Source organism: Blennius ocellaris (genome assembly GCF_963422515.1).
Source record: "Blennius ocellaris genome assembly, chromosome: 8".
Lineage (NCBI taxonomy): Eukaryota > Metazoa > Chordata > Actinopteri > Blenniiformes > Blenniidae > Blennius > Blennius ocellaris.
In genome coordinates, this window is record NC_137657.1 from 11,142,567 (window position 1) to 11,160,132 (window position 17,566).

The 17,566-nt window shown below is 44.4% G+C and overlaps 1 protein-coding gene across 1 annotated transcript in view; it reads left to right on the top strand.

Annotated features, from left to right (window-relative positions):
• Positions 1-2,199: 2,199 nt before the first annotated feature.
• The window catches only part of efna3b (ephrin-A3b), a gene marked incomplete at its 5' end in the record, with an annotated part of 60,550 nt that continues 45,183 nt past the window's right edge, over positions 2,200-17,566 (top strand). The window contains one exon of the mRNA XM_080500967.1: positions 2,200-2,312. Coding sequence (XP_080357093.1) covers positions 2,200-2,312 — 113 coding nt within the window. The remainder of the gene's footprint in view (positions 2,313-17,566) is intronic.

Genomic DNA, 17,566 nt, shown 5'->3' on the forward strand with positions numbered 1-17,566 from the left:
TTTAAAATGAAGAAGTGATATGCCTCCTCTTCAAAGACGAAAATTATCCAACAGATGCAGCTGATGTTTTGAGTGAAAATGCATAATCTTTGTGGTTTTTGTTTTTGAGAAAAGTCTTGCACTTACGCGGCAACATTCTGAAAACTAAGGCAGGGATTCTGAAAACGATGCAGTTGGCGTGCCAGAGTTGGTGCTGTTGGTTGTTTTTATAATGAAACCACACACACACACGGGTGCGTGGCCAACAATGCACTATGAACACGAAGTTGGATTGTTTGGTGAATCTCAATTATAAACCATAAAGTCCAAGGAAAATATGGACTGGGAATCATGAAGCTACTTCCTACTGTGGTTATTGCCCATCTACTTTTGCGCACACTGCAGGAGAATTATTTACTACTGCTGTGGTGCACATGTGCAGTAGCAGCGTTTCAGAAAAGTTGTGTTTTGACACAGAGACAGAGTTGGAGCATATTTTAATTTTTTTAAAGTTCAACCTTGGGAGCCATTTACAAAGAGTTGCAAATTTCAGTGGTTCCCAGCACCGTTGTTGTGTAAACAGGGCCTAATAGTATTCAGGCTGGAGGTTAAATAAATAAATAAATAAACAAATAAAAATAAAATATAAATAAAATAAAATAAAATAAAATTAAATTAAATAAAATTAAATAAAATTTAATAAAATTAAATAAAATTAAATAAAATTTAATTTAATAAAATTAAATAAAATTAAATAAAATTAAAATTAAAATAAAATAAAAATAAATAAATATGCATATTTTATAAATTAAAAAGTGTATTTCCACATTCCAAATAATAAAAACCAACATTAGTTTGGTCACATCCTCACATCCTCTGGATCCGCCCCTGTCCCTGAGTAGTGAATGAAAAATGTGAGCGGACCCTCGGAGTGCTTGTTAATGCGCTGTAGCTATAAGAGGATTGCAGATGATAATAGCACTGTATTAGACTGACTTATAGTGTCTGGGGATCCCGGGAAGGAGGAGGGTTACACTGTGAGCCTCTCGCTCCCTCTTTTCATTAAAGGGGTGAGGACTTTTGGAAAATTGGCTTCAGGTGGTCGCTGAAGAAATTCAAAGAATTTTTTTTTTTTTTTTACTTTTGCACCATCGGTGGAGGTGGAATAGTTGATGGGGAAGAAGAAGAAAAAAAAAACTTGAAGAGGCAGTGATGCTTGATGTGCTGCTGCAACTCGGCCATAATATTGGAGGAATGCGCTTTTGTCGCGCGCAGGGGGGTGGAGTTAGAAAGTGAACGAGTGCTGCCTACCAAACAGAGGAGGAGGAGAGAGAGAGAGAGAGTGAGAGAGAGAGAGAGTGAGAGAGGGGGACGTGTGGGCAGGCTGCTCACCGGGAACGATGGTTGTCGGAAAGAGTCTTGAGGACCTCATGAAACTGGCCGGTTGAATTGTGTTTGCAGCGGTCAAATAGAGCTCAGTTCAACCCGCGTGCGTCCCTGCATCTTCCGGAACCTTTGGAGTGGGACACAAAAAGAAGAAGAAGAAGAAGAAGAAGAAGAAGAAACTGCAGCAGATAACTGTTAAAACAAGAAGAGGACTAATTTACTGTCTTTTTTTTTTTTTGCTTTTCTTTTTTTGTCTCTATAACCCCCACCTTCTTTGAATTTTTTTTATTTTATTTTTTTTATTTTTGTAATAAACTCCTGGACTGTTTGATGCGCAGAGAGGAGGAGCGACCCCCCGCCCGGACCCCGCCGCCGCTGCTGCTGCACCGCCTCCCAGCGCTCCTCTGGCCGCCGTACAGGCTCCACTTCTCGGTGAGGAGGGAGCAGAGGGGAGCCGCTCATACGGACCGTAAACCACCCCCTGTGTGAAGCCCCGGGATTTGTTGGGGAGGGAGGAAGGAGGAGGAGGAGGTTCGCAGTGTCTGGTTTACGGAGATGGGGGTGGCTGGGTGGGTGGATGGGTCCGGGAGGGGGGGGGGGGGGGGGGGGGGGCAGTCACTTCACACCACAATAGACTTTTAACAACACTTATTAACTACATCCAGTGAAGCTTTCTGAATGCACTTTGTGTCCCGTGTGTGTGTGTGTCAGGCACTCGCTGGGATGTTTGAGCCGAGCTGCCTGGTGGGGTGAAGGACCGAGAGAGACCCGGAGGACAGAGGAGGAGGAGGAGGAGGAGGAGGAGGAGGAGGTGGAGGAGGAGGAGGAAGGAGCATGGCTCTGATGATAGCTCTGTTTCTTTGGGTGCTAACGAGTCTCACCTGGGCCAACCTGCTCCAGGTGACAGCCAACAGGCACTCCGTCTACTGGAACAGCTCAAACATACAGTAAGACCCAGAGCGCCTCTCCCTTCAGTGTGTGTGTGTGTGTGTGTGTGTGTGTGTGTGTGATTTCTTTCGATCTGCGTGTCCTCCACCTGTTCAAGGGAAGTGAAATGTCCTGATGTGACCCCCCCCCCCCCCCCCCCTCAGGTTCAGGTTCAGTCCCATCACAACCTTTTATTCCAGCAGTTCGGATCTTGGCTTGATCTGTTTCTGTATTTAAAGGAAGAAATATTATAGATGCACATATATATATATATATATATATATATATATATATATATATATATATATATATATATATGTAAAACAAACAAACAAACAAACAAAAAACCCAAACAGTTTAAGCAGGCCTGTCACGTTTCTCGGCATGGTACAGCTATTTTCGAGTTGTGTGCTGTTCCGTCAGCCCCCCTGCTGTGTCGTCAAGCTGGTTCCAATCCATCCTTTCAGCACCTTTTGTTGCACAACTGGTCAGACATATTTAGTTTCTGTTCCTTCTAGCTTGCCACCAATCACAGCTTGGAACAATTTTCTCCTTTCTGCCTTCAACTGGAGTAGCGTGGGGGGGGGGGGGGGGGGGGGGGGGGGGGGGATGCAGGAGAATCACATGCGATTCCCTTCCCATTCCTCCTTCTCGGTCTTTCAGGGCTCCTTCCCGCTTGTCTTCCTCCTCCTATCTGGTTCAATTAGGAGCACTTCTTCATCCTGACCCCATTGTGTTGTAGCAGTGTCACTATTCAATCTCTCCTTCTCTCGCTCTCACCACAACTTGCTCTCTCCCTCTATCCCTCTCTAAACCCCCTTTCTTGTTTACACTCAGTCCGTTGGCCTTTTTGTTATCCTCCTAATCCTTCGCTCCTCGCCCCTATCTCGATTCAAGTGAAAAAGCGTTTTTCTCCCCCCCCCCCCCTTTCCCACTCTCTCTCTCTTTTTTCCCCCCCTCAAAGCTGCCTTTTTAATACTGTCCTCCTGAGTCCATGGCTCTGCTACTGGGTTCTTAAGAATGTGGCGTTGCTCTGCAGCAACTCTGAGCTTATCTCTCATGGTACAAGTCACAGTAGCAGTACTGTATATGTCCTACCAGGCCAAAGATGCTGTGCCATTGTCCTCATCTGTGCAACGATATTTGTGAAGATTACCGTCAGTTTTTCTTATGGGTGAAAGATATTGATTAAAAACAACAAAAAAAAAAAGGTACATTTCTGACTGATAAAGCAGATGTGAAATGAAGCCAGGACTAATTCGTGTGGTACATTCGCCCTTTCCGAACAAGGTCACAACACCGTGCAACGTTTGACATCAATTTTTACAAGTACTCAAGAGCGCATGTCACACATTTACACACACCTACTTTTCCATTCTCCATCTTGGAAGTGACTCCTGTCTTTGCTCGGGGTAGGGCTTCTGATGCCTCAGAACACCCCAGCATGTGGTATTTTACCTGTTCGACAGAATAGCACCGGACTCCAAGGAAATGCAGTCAAGATGAATAGCGACGGATTGTTTTGACGGTTCTTATTAAAGGCATAAAGAACATGAAAGTGCAGAAAATACGCCGTCGCATTTCCACGCGAGGAGGATGAATGACGCTGTTCGCCTGTAACTCTAGGCCAATGTTTTAGTTTACAGCGCGAAATAAAACTACGAGAGGGAACTGAATTTATACTTCACGGGAGAATAAAATACTGCATAAAGTAATAGATGTGGAAAGAGATTATTGGTTGCGGTACGATACTGAAAACAATATTGGTTTTTCCTGAAAGTGAGAACGTTTTTAGAAAAACTAATATTCCATTCACTGCTGCTGATAAATCATTTTAGCTGGGCTTCTTTGCAAGTGTCCATGTGGAGGATATTCGTTTGCAGTTTTGCACCCTTTCTCCCCACTTACTAATTTGATAATACATGCTAATGAAATTCCACCTTTGCTTTTCATATAAGAGACAGAAAGTTGATTTAGGTAAAAACGAGAGAGAGGGAAAAACCCTCAAAGGCACAAAGGAAGAGGAAAGATGTGCTCTCTGGACCTCCGCGCAATCAGCTCATCGTAATTTGAGCTGCGTTAACCTTGTTAGAGCGCGTATTTATTTAAATAATTATGTCGGTTAATTTTCACTGCCCCTTCAGAGTGCAGTTGTTATTTTATTTTATTTTATTTTTTCCCGTTTCAGACGAAAGAAAAAGGAAAGAGTCTGGGGCAGTGTACCCTTTAACCCCACTGTCCTGCAGAGCCCAGCAGTCTCTCTTCTCTCTCTCTCTCTCTCTCTCTCTCTCTCTCTCTCTCTCTCATCTCTCTCTCTCTCATCTCCTGCCAACACTGTTTTCATCCTGGTGGCAGAATATTCCTTTGCCCCTGCAGTGTGAGTGTTCGTGTGTGTCTTTTATAAAAGACTGTGGTTAATTAGAGAACACACTGCATCTCAGTGGACTGCCTCATCCCTGATCTTCCATCTCTCTCTCTCTCTCTCTCTCTCTCTCTCTCTCTCTCTCTCTCTCTCTCTCTCTCTCTCTCTCTCTCTTTTTCTCACCATACACATGGCAATGTGTGAAACCAAGTGAGTGGAGACAGGATTTTCCTTTTGATTTCCCCACTCAAATTGCGCTCACTTTCTGAATTAGGAGACAAGAGAGCAGGGACTGCAGGACAGCCTACCTAACACACTTCTTTCATACACTGCAGCGATTGTTTTCGCCAGTTTCAGCTTCCCTTCGTCTATTTTAATTTCTGCTCTCAACAACACAACAATCCTACGTTGGCAGGGTTGGCTGGCGCGTCTCTCGCCGCCGGCGTTCGGCCTCCCCGGAGTTTCTCTAACTTGCAGTGTAGTGTGGAGGTTTAGAAGGCCAATAATAAGCTGTAGTATAGCTGTCAGTTTGAGTGGTAAACACATTGTAAAGCCCCGGGACCCTGCAGTTTCTCAAACAGCTTCTGACCCCGAGCCACTCATCAACCACAAGAGACAGTCTGAGACTGTTACCAAGGATTAACTCCTACCACTACTACTACTACTCCACACACACACACATACACACACACACACGTGCTTACTTACTTACATACATGCTCGCACACACACACATATTCAAGAATGTGTCTGCGCACATGGAAATATGTACATCACTGCAGTGCACTTTATTGAACTTTGAGAGGAAATATCATTTTCTGCATATTCGTCTTCCACAAAGGCTGTTGCCACTGCCTATCAGTCACTTGTCACTGATATCCCTTGGCATGGATGTGTGTATACTGTGTGCGTGTGCGTGTGCGTGTGCGTGTGCGTGTGTGTGTGTGTGTGTGTGTGTGTGTGTGTGTGTGTGTGTGTGTGTGTGTGTTTGCCCTGCTACAGATGTCTCTGTTCATTGATGGGTGACCGAAACAAAAACAAATCCATCAGTCCGTTAAATCACACATTATCTTCCACCACCTGGCAATTAACCACCGCTGTGAGTGTGAACGTGTGCGTGTGCGTGTGTGTGTGTATGTGTGTCTATGGGTACGCATGTGTGTGTGTGTGTGATTTAATAACGCAGCAGTTAGCTGTTTTGCATAATAGATATGTGGTGATATCTCTTAATTTATCAGTTGTATAGTTTACAAGTGATTGGGTTGCAAATAAACAAACCCGTCTCTCGGTATTGCGTCTTCTTATATGTGACATTGTCACCTCTAAGCACGCCGCGAGAACGAAGCCAGCTGTCGCACGCAGAAAGTGGCACCTGGTATAGAACCACATGCACATGTGTTTGTAACCGGCGCTGAGGTGCAACTTGTTTTATATTCACCCGGCTCATCAAAGTGCACAAAAGACACGTCACGCAAGGCGGGAGAGAAATAATGCAAGAATATGAGACGGGAGAGACGGTGAGGGAGAACTGCTACGGGGCGAAGAATTGCGAAGGGGAGGCGGGCGGCAGGAATACAGATGGATTTTGTGCTGTATTATGATGGAGCAGGAGGAGGAGGGTCATCATAATGACGGTAATAATGCTCGGCCGGCGCCGTGATCCGCACTCTGAGCTCTCGCTCACGGCGGCGTGTGCGCGTGTACGCCGGAGAAATAAAGAGGGAGGGGGGGGGGGGACGAAGACGTTGAAGAGCGGATTAAACAGGGCAATCAAGAATCCCCCTGGCAGCAACACAAACCTATCTGTCTCCCAGCCCCACTTAGAACAACAATATTTACATTTATGAATATCTGCACAAAGAAGAGTATTACTCACTCACTATCACAAGACGCCCTCTGTGTGTGTGTGTGTGTGTGTGTGTGTGTGTGTGTGTGTGTGTGTGTGTGTGTGTGTGTGTGTGTGTGTGTGTGTGTGTGTGTGTGTGTGTGTGTGTGTGTGTGTGTGTGTGTATGTGCATCATCGCTGTGCACGTCCGCCTCCAATGCGAAGTGTGTTGGCGCACATTTGACAACAATACCTCACAGTGACGCTCCGGGATAATCTCAACTGCTGCATTAGACACAGTGATCAGACGAGTCATAAGTAACACTTAATAAGGCCACGTAGAGCACAGGTGAGTGGATCCCGGCTTGTCGGCGGGAGTTTGAGTGTGCGTGGCGTGGCGCGCAGACTCCCCTCCCGGAGACGTCATTAATTAAAAGCAATAGGGAACACCTTAGTGATGGACGACTCCTGTTTGCGTAACAAGATCTAGTGGTCTTGGCTTCGCCCGGGCTCCCATTTGTATAACGTGTCTTCAGGAGTAAATACTTTTATCCTACCGGACGGGTATTGTCCGGTTGGTAAGAAAAGCTTTAAGGGGACAAGAAAGGGAGAAAAGAAATGAATCATGTTCTTGTTTTCGATCACTTCCTTTTGCTCTGCGGCAGAGCTACATTTCAGGAGTCTTGACATCGCTCTTGGGGTGGAGGTATTTTTGGAACCATGTGGTTTAATGTAAATATTGTATGACCCTTCCTCTGTTGAAGTAACTTGGACAAAATCTTTGAGTCGAGACTGAGCCAGCGTAGACATTCAACGTCAAATCCTGCACAAAGCAACAGAATACAAACACCAACCTGGTACTGTAATAGTTTGGAGCTAATAGAAGCGTCTTCTGAGGGATTTCACAGGTGTAATTCTGTTAAGACTGAACTAATGTAATTCAGGCACTTGTGATTAAACCTGAGTCTTAGTGAGGGTTTTATAGCTATAAATGTCTGGCGTAGGATTGGTATTGATTTAAGTGACTGCTGATCCCGTGCTGGTAGATCAGTGGCGAACACAAACGCTTTGTAGACTGTATTCATCCTGCCTCTTTGGAGCGCTTGTTCAAATCACCCAACTTTAAAGTGCATTTTTACTTCCTACGCAGGAAACCCAGGCCGAACACACATTTCTGCATAATCAGAATACCAAAGTCAAATCAGTGCTGATGAGCATCGGGGTGTATTGAACGTCTCTGAGACCTTGCACAGATGCGTCTTCATACAGTAAGTTCATTGCAGATAAAATACAATAGGATGCAGAAAATAGCATCACAGCGAGTGCTTCCACTGGTTGAGGGTTTATTTTTGGTTGTCAACCTCCAGGGAGGTGGAGGTGTAACGTGGTGGGCTGCAGCGAATTCACAAGCAAAGAGGAATCCACATAAACGCTCTGCGCTTGCAGAGCCTTTCGGTGTTCTCCCTTGCATTTCCACACAGGATTATTATTATTTTTTTTTTTTTTACATAATAACACATTAAAGACCGAAAACATGACTCAGCAGAAATATGTATGAATAGGACACTGAAATGTGTCTTTTCGCTGAGAAAGAATTGTTTTGTTCGACTATGTACGTGCTCTTCTCTGTAAGAATGCTCATTAAATGTTAATGTTGAAATGCTCTTTCTTTACTCTAAGTGGGCAGTTTTCTTCCCTGGACTCATCACGTGTGGCATTCGGAAAAAAAAAAGCCTCAAGGATATAATATATTCAACAACACCACTTTTGCTGATATGATATGGATTTACTTGAAATATGTCTTTGTCAAGGCTTGGGCAGACGATTTACGAAATTCACAATGCAGCCAAAGCCAAGAAGATAAAAAAAAAAACATTCAAACAAAACGTGCTTTTATAGAGTTGGGTATTACACCCGCCTTGTCATGAGAAGGTTGTGGGTTTGAATCCAGGCTGTGCATTTCTTTTGAGTTCCTATATTCTCCCCCATGCCGACAGTTCTCTTCCACGGTTCAAAAGCATGTGCGTGAGGTTAATTGAGCCTAAAATTGCCCCTTGAAATAGGTATGTGTTGTTGTCTTTACATCTGTGTTTGCCCTGCCTCGTTAGCTGGGATCGGCTCCAGGACTCAGGATGACGCTGGCTGGATGGATGGATCTGTGTCAGAGTTTCGTCATTTATAATCAATTACATGTTCCATATAATTGCTGCTGTATTTCTCCATGTAATTGCTGCTGTATTTTTCCATGTAATTGCTGCAAAGTGAAACAAACGCCCTTTTAAAATCAACTGCTCGAACCCAGCCACTTTGATTGAATACCTTTAGATGTTGACATCTGTTGCTTTTAAAAAAAAAAATCTACATTTGCTCCACGCATGCATCGATTCTATTCCGCTTGCGAGGAAACGAACCATTTGGATCAACAAAATGACTTTTTGATGATCTGACCCATAATTATGGCTCCGTCGCCTCGTGACCCTGAACAGGATGAAGTGGTACGGAAGATGGATGAGTGAGAAATGATTTTTCGCATCTAAATGCTGGTGAAATACATGTTTTTTTGCCTCGAACGATCAATCGTGCATCATTTTGAAACACTTGCTTGAGTTAGGCTTGGAAGTTAACGGGGTCCGGGTTCAGTTTGTCTCTGGTTTTCCACATGTGCTGCGGTTCCCTCACCGGTAATTCCTGCCATATGCCAAGAGTTCGGGCTGCACTGTCTAAATTACCCAAAGGTGTGACTGAGCATGTGAGTGATTGCTTCCCTTGCTCTTCTTTGCGTTGAGGCCGTCGTACCGTCGCTCAGAAGTGCTGTCTGGACGATCTGAAAATGATTAAAAGCCCCTCTCAGGGGTTCTGACAAGGTGAGCCTGCGTTGCTCAATTAACTTTCCAAAAACCAATAATCTTACGACCGCGCACTTTTTTTGCTTTGGCCAGGTGTGCACAGCTGTGGAAATGGTTGCTGGCTCCAAATGTGGTAGAAATTATTATGTTTTATTTCCCCCACATTCCTTCTCCCGTCAGCGTCCACACCATCAAACTGCACCGGTAGCTGCAGAGTGCTGGTCGCAGTGGAAAGACCTTCATGGAAAAGATAGGGGATGGAGGGCTCTTTCTATTCTTTTCTTCTTCTTCTTTTTTTTTTTTTTGTACGTCCACATCATGTTATTGGTATCACAGTCACTCTGTGTTCCTCCTCAATTAAAAAAAAGGCTCCTTATTGTATTTTCTTGAGGCAACTAATTAATCTGCTCTTCAAAGGACTACTTCCACAGCGCCCTTCTGTGGCCTAGCCTCTCTCCTGAAAATGTCAAACTACACATAATTTATAATGCGTCATCAGTCTTTCGCTGACATGGTAGCTCTCAAGACTTTTTAGAATTATGGATGATTGTACTAAAACGCGCATATTTCATACCGTTTGTTTGGGTTCAAGGTGCTTTTTCAAAGCAGATTAACACCCTTTCTAAAAAACCAAGCGATCTGATTGTACAGCGACACGTGAGATTGTTTAGAGTCAAACACATCGCTGCTTTCATCTCTTCTCGCCCTGTGTGCTCTGCTGCCTTACCTGCAGGTCGTTTCAGGACGCCGTCCATACAAGCGGTTCACGAGCATAGGGAGAAAATGAAGAGCTTACAGGTTAGACAGTGACAGTAAAGCGACGGTAAACCGGATTATTCAAGGATTGTCTGGGATGTACACTTAAATAGATTATGACAATTCTCCCATGGAATTCATGGTACATCAATAGAGGAGCCGAGCCCCGAGTCGGGCGGCGTTTGTTGGGCGGCGAGTTAAAACGGAGGCAGACGGATTGGCTTTTCTCTTGACAGCCAAATTATTGAATGGCCGTCTTCTGTTGTGATCTGCACAGTTTAGGCAAAGTATGGGGGCAAAACAAGAGTTTATCTTTCCCACCCATGTGTTAAATTTGAACAAATTGTCCACAGAGAGCAAATCCCACAGTGATAGGCTGGAGGCAGTACACACACACACACACACACACACACACACACACACACACACACACACACACACACACACACACACACACACACACACACACACACACACACACACACACACACACACACACAGAGTTGATGTTGTTGTTGATATTCACATTATTCTCCGAGCCGATGCCTAAGCTCCAGCAGTGTAATCAGGTGCTAATAACAAGGCTGTGATGTTTACAAGCTGTTTCAACGCGCTTTTATATATCGGTGTGTGTGTGTGTGTGTGTGTGTGTGTTAGACGTGGCTAATGATAGCAGTGTAGCTGCAGTTTGAGGCCATATGCTGATCCTGATCACAGCAGAGCGGACTGGTCTAGCGTTAATAAAGTCTTCCGACATGACAATTAGTAATCCCCCGCATGAAGACAGTACGGCCTCATGTGAAATGCAGCTGTTTTCATCATATCCACGCGCAACAGGGATCAACCGTCGGCAGCGAGGAGCAGCAGGGGGCGTCGACAGGTTCTCTGTCTCTTGTTGCTGCTCGCCGGGCCGACGTGACGCTCAATGAGTCCTCAATGAATATTGTTCATCACAATGTAAACCATATCACATCCCAACTCTCTGCATACATTTTCCCTCAGATTTTTTTTATGTGTGTGTGGATTTAACTACTCCTCAAAGTGGAGACGACAAAAGCTTCATTTAGCATTCAAACAGGAGAAAGGCAAAACAACAGAAGACACCGAATTATGCTTATTTCATTTATATAGAGAGAGAGAGGGAGAGAGAGAGAGAGAGAGAGAGAGAGAGAGAGAGAGAGAGAGAGAATCTTTAATTGAGGTTTTATCCATTTAAGCTGTCACTAAGAGGGCAGCTCGGAAACCTTTTAACCACTCTCCTCTCAGTAATGACACAAATCAGAGAGGAAATGTGTTTGTGTCTAAGCTTCGGTGTGAATGCGTGCGGGCGCGCGCGTGTGTGTGTGTTCGCGGCAGGGTTCGTGAAGCAGGAGGGTAATTATGCGGAAATTGGGAAATGGCTAAGTGAATTATGACCTTGTTTCAGCAGAAGGCTTTAATCAGTCAAAGCCAGGCCAGCGAGGGGAGGCGGAAACGTGGCCTGCCCCCGAGCACCCAGCCACCGATCGCACCGGTAACCAGTGTGTGGAGGTGAGGGTGAGCCAGTGTCCCTGGAAGGCCGTCAGCGAGTCACTTGGAAGTGAAGCTACTGTCTCACCCAACGTACGCTGAAATTAAAGAATGAACACCAAAGCTGTCACCTTGTTTTCTGGTGCTTCAGTCATTTGTGTTGGACACACATTAATGAGTGCAATGTTTATTTCAAAGAATATTCAAACACTGAAGGATGGATTTTCACAATACTGGCTTGTTATTTATTCCAGCAGTAAGTCAATATATATGTTGACTTATGGATATATATCACTACAACTATTAGTTATCCACACTGACAGCTTTTGAAAATCGTTTTGTTGAGTTTCCCCCAATCCAACAGAAAGAGTAGAAATTATATCACCGAGGCTGAAGTGTTACTATCACCCATATTATTTTTTCCCAACTTCAAAATATTGTGTTTCAGAAAATAAAACCCGATAAAATCTTGAGCCAATCTTTGATTTTAGTGTCGACTTAACAGAAGGATGTATTTTCTGTTATTTCATTCTTCCAGTTTTGTTGTTGTTGTTGTTGTTGTTGTTGTGGGTTCATCCAAATAAATTAAGTCAACAAATATATGTTATTTAAAATGAGTGTTTGCGAGTGTGATCAGAGCAGAACCATTGGTTTTCATTTTCAACTCGAAAGACGAGTGACATGGCAGTTTGTCCTGTAATGATTTCAGGCAAGCGTTGCACAGAAAAAAAGCTGTGTGTGTGTGTGTGTGTGTGTGTGTGTGTGTGTGTGTGTGTGTGTGTGTGTGTGTGTGTGTGTGTGTGTGTGTGTGTGTGTGTGTGTGTGTGTGTGTGTGTGTGTGTGTGTGTGTGTGTGTGTGTGTGTGTAAAGTGTGTGTGTAAAGTGTGTGTGCTGGTATGAAAAGCTCCTGCTGGTTGTATGTGCAGTGTGTCAGCTGCACTGCTGTGTGTGTCCAGGCCCTCCACTGCCTCTGGTCTGGCTGTCTTATTTCTGCCAATGTTGGATCGATGGCGTCCCACCGACCCTCTTGCCCTGGATGTTTCGGCATGTTCCTTCTCTCTCGCTCTTTCTCTCTCTCTCTCTCTCTCTCTCTCTCTCTCTCTCTCTCTGACCTCAGCTTCCTCGCTCTGCCTCTTCATGTCTCCAGTTTGGCTCGGCCTCTTGGCATCGCTTCCTCTTCTCCTCCTCGTTGTCCTCCTCTGCATCGTCGTACTACTCTCAAGTCTCTCTTCAGATCAGAAAATGAGCTCTCAGTCTGAGTGTGTGTGTGTTTGTGTGTGTGTGTGTGTGTGTGTGTTCTGCACGATTCTTACTGCTTCTTTAAGGGGGATTCCTGTTCTCGTCTTCGCAGCCCCAGTTTGCGTTTGAGTGCTGAATGCAGATGCAGCGCCGCAGCTTTCCTCTTAATGTGGAGGAGATTTCTCCGAGTGTCACAGTCTGAGCCGACAGTGTTCCCTCCACAACGCTTCGTGCCGCACATTTGGCTGAAAGCCAGATTTCCTCATTTCACATTGTGAGATATTGTTGGTAACGGCTGCTGCTCTCCACAGTCAATAAGAACCTCTCATGTTCGTCGGAGGCGTTAATCGGGAATACCCGATGTGTCTTCATGTGTCGTCCGTTTTCTTATTCTCATCAGTCTCTGTTGCATTTTCAACAAATTCTGTTCTGAAAATGTGAGCGTGGCGACAAGTCATTGCCGTTACTCATTTTCCAGTTTTATGTATTTCAGAATGAAATCTTATTTTGCTTTTTTTGTGACTTAATGGAAAAACGTCCTTAAAAAAAACGTTTTTGTTGCTCTTGAAACTGCATTTTGACAATTGTTTCCTCTATCAGGTGTGCTATGAGGGTAGAGGTTAGACATTGGCCTTGATCTTCCAGTTCTCCAAAGATACTCCTATCAATACATTGATGTACAGGTGTGCGTGTGTGTGTGTGTACCTGCTGAAAATTAGATTGCAAAGCCAACAACGGATACGGTAACCACATGGAAAAGTCAATTAGTTCAGGGATCTATTGGGAACATTCTCATACTCTGTCACAGCTGTAAAAAATCCATTACTTCTATATCGTCGCGCAATCAATGATTTCCAACGAGAATGGACATTTTTATTATTGATGTTCGGTAGACATTGTCTATTTGCCCATCAGTGTCTGTGAAGTTTTATGTGCTCTCTGCATGCATGCAGGCTTTACCATCAATACCACCCCCCCATGTTGTTCACTTTCAGTGTGGTTCTTTTTTTTTTTCTTATATTTTTCATGCATTTACAAGAGAGAACAGCCACGTCTTTGTGCATGCATGTGCCTACACTCAACAGAGTCTGCCGGTTGTCATTGGAGGGCGATTGAGTCAGGATAGCTGCGAGCTCTCAGTGCCGGCTGGCCTCAGAGCCAGCAAACACCCACGCTGTCTGTAGGCTCTACTCGCTGCTCCTACGCTTCGAGGTGCGGGATTGTGCTGCCGCCGCCGTAGTAAGACTGCATATGAATGAGTGTTTACTATCTCCGTCAGCCAAGTTCCCTGTCCTGTTTGACTATCGCGTTTTTAATGAAAGCGTAAAGTCCAGGGCGGCTGCTGGAGGTGGATACACGCACACGTCTTTATTTCACTTCCACAATAGGGCGGGGAGGGAGGATTGGTATTGGGTGGGGTGGGGGTGGGGGGGTGAATGGAGGATGTAGGGGTGGCAGGGTTGTTGTAATGAATGTATAGCAGTTAAAAAGATTTCTGTGTCACTTCCCCAGAGAGAGAAAAATAAAGGTGGGTGGGTGGAGAAGGGAGAGAGACGTTGTTAAATAGGATGTGCTGTGTTGATGGAGCCCAGTTCTCTGCATCCAGGCAAACTCTCCACCCAATCCTGTGTGTGCGCCCGTGTGTGTGTACGTGTGTGTGTGTGTGTGTGTGTGTGTTTGGTGGCAGGATGCAGAAAGAAAGCAAGAGAGAAGGGATGTGAATGCCCCCCAGCCTGCAAGCATACCACCCACACACACATTACCCACATGTATTAGACACATACATATGCATACTTCTCATTTTCCTCCTCCTCTACCTCTCTCCCACTTCACCCTTCTGTTTTATCACGCCCATACACACACACACACATATATACACATGTGCGGGGAAAACTCGTTTCACAGGGACAATCGCTGTCATTACCTCCCACAGATTCCTCAAGGGAGTACATTGTTATTTTCTACCAGCCCTGATCAAATAAAATGGGAGAAAGTCAGGGGAACACGTTTGCCTACACGCCGACGTATAGAAAAATGCACACCATACCGCCTTGCCTGCTAAATTGTGATTGAGTAAAACAGAGGGATGCCACCCCTTTGCCCGCCGGCTGTGTGTGTTGTAAATTCTTGCTCACATCGAGGACATTGAGCGTTTCATCCCTTGTGGCGATCAGTAAAACCCAGCAATACGTACTGCATCACGCGTCGCTATTTTCTATCAGTGCAGATAATCAAAGTCTCCATGCCACCCTCCACTCAGGTTTGGATTGGGTCTGCGGAGATGAGATGAAACACGCAAAAGAGACCAGTTTAACTCCGCAGCAGCCATATCTGTTGGCGTCTCTTGTTGGGGGGGGGGGGGGGAGAAGTAAAAAGACGGAAAGAGAACACAACAAGAAAGACGAGATGGAGGGGGAAAAAAAATCTATCATTGATGGAGGGTGAAGGGTAGAGAGGGGAGGGCGCCGAAGAATAGAGAAAGGAAGGCCTTGCAGAACAGTACTGCCAAAACCGAGGTCAATTGTGATGAAAATGGCCGTTCACATGACCACAATAGCGGCTGAGTGACAGCACTAAAGCAGCACGGACGGGCTTATCCTGATCACTCAGGGCCTTGACTGGGGAAATCACAATGCCCTGGAGATCTGTCCTTTTTGGGCTTGGAGGATCACAGAGCGCCCACGGTCCCAAGCTCTGGCCCCGAAACGTCCCTGACATTACCATATCAATGGCGCCCCGGCTATTCCGCCGAGGAGCCGGGCGGCTAGTGATAGTGCCTCCCGGTTAGCATCGCCCTGTGCCTTCACAAGGCCATTCAGCAGGGTGTCAATGCTAACTCAATACCAAGTGTGAATGGGAAGAAGTGGAAGCTCGCTCTCGTAGTGTGAACCCATGTCTGCGACGCATTCAGGCCAGTGTCGGTGTGTCTATGAGTCACTGGGTCTATCTTTCTTTTTGGCTTTATCTCTCTGGCCCAGTCTATTTTGGTTGTTCTTGTTCACATATTTTGGGCTTCAGTGTTTTTTTCCCTCGCCAGATGAAACATGTCCACGGTACAGAATATCATAAATGTGAAATTGGAAAACTGGCGTCGAAGGCTTGTTCAGCTCAGACCAGTTTTTGATTTGGCGGGTGATTTCTTTTTTTTCTTTTTCCTTTTTTGTCAATTTGAGGCTTGATTTTTATTAATGAAAGAAATGGCTCTCATCCATGAGTGTGCTTGAAAGATCTGTCTCTCTATTTTTGTGTAAAACCAGTTTTTTTGCTCAGAAACCTCCGAAATGGTTGCACTTTTACAAGTCCTCCCGCAATCCTGAAGAAAGACTTCAGAACCGAAACTCAGTGTTATTTTGGAAAGATTATCAGTCGATCAATAAATGTTGCTTCGTATTGCTTTCTTTGAGAGAAATTGTAGTTTGGGCCAGCGCTTTCCTCATCACTCGCCAACTTTTTGTACAAAGTCTTCAGATTTGTACAACATTTAGCAGCCATTTAGTAAAAATTGATTGTATCAACATTTAGCTACGTTGTGACATATGTAGCAAAAATATGTCATTATATACATTTTACAAAATGTCAACTTTAGAAACATTTCATTGTATTTATGTATATCTGCTTCAAAATATTTGTTTCAGATTGTTAAGACGTGTTCATATAATCAACAATGAGACAAAATATATACAATTATATTAAAGTATTAGATGGTGATCTGTTTTCTGGGGAAATCTAATTGATAATATTCCGTCTATATCAGTGCGACAGGATTGATCAGGCATGATGCCAGATATGTTAACTTCATTCCTTCATTCCTTCAATGGAAGATAGTATTATTTTGCCATTTTATTGGTCTAGTTATACTTTGCATTGATGCTGTCATTCACCACAGTCACCCTGATCACAGTCCGGGCGATCTAAACAGCAATACAAATACAACAACATAATATCGGTGAAGGACAAACCAAAAATAGAAGTAGTTTGACTTCCTCACTACCAGAGAGCCAAACTGTGAGTACGTCTACCTTATGAGATTTATATGACAGCTAATTTAATGGAAAGTGACAATTATGTGTGGCTAATTTAATTCCACATGCATGCATTTGGTTTGATTTTTTATTTTTTTTTACCTTGAAATAAGTGAGATTTAAGTATCTGTTAACTAGTTGATGGATACCAAGGGATGTTTGCTCCACTTTTTTTTTTTTTTTATTGACCATGTTTTGAGTTATTCTTTTTCTTTGGGTCTCCAAAGTACTTATCTGTTTCATCGGCTCTCGACAACACTGCACTTTGCTTGAAATAGAAATGGACCGAAGCAGGCTAAAGAAGAGCGTGTGGTGTGAGAACAGGTTACAGCCTTCCTGTGTTGAGAGGATTTTATATCACATGACACTCACAGTATATGGCCTTTTATATCATTATAATGGCATTAGAGATAACAGGCAGTAAGAGTACAAGCCACAATGTAGTGTTAACCTGATTATTACGCAACAGGGAGGAAATGGATGATCTGGAGAAGAAGGGCTGGTTTTTAAATGATGCAGAAGAGATGGAGAATGAGATAGAGGGAGGGAGAGAGAGAGAGAGAGGAAGCGAGGGGGGAAGTAGAAAATCGATGGGAGTAAAGTAAAGGAGTGGAAACTAAGAGGGCAATGAAGAGAGGAAGATGAGGAAGACAGGTGAGATATTGGCCGTGGACTTCTTGCTTTGTCATTGGAAATCAGAGCCGTGGGGCAGGAT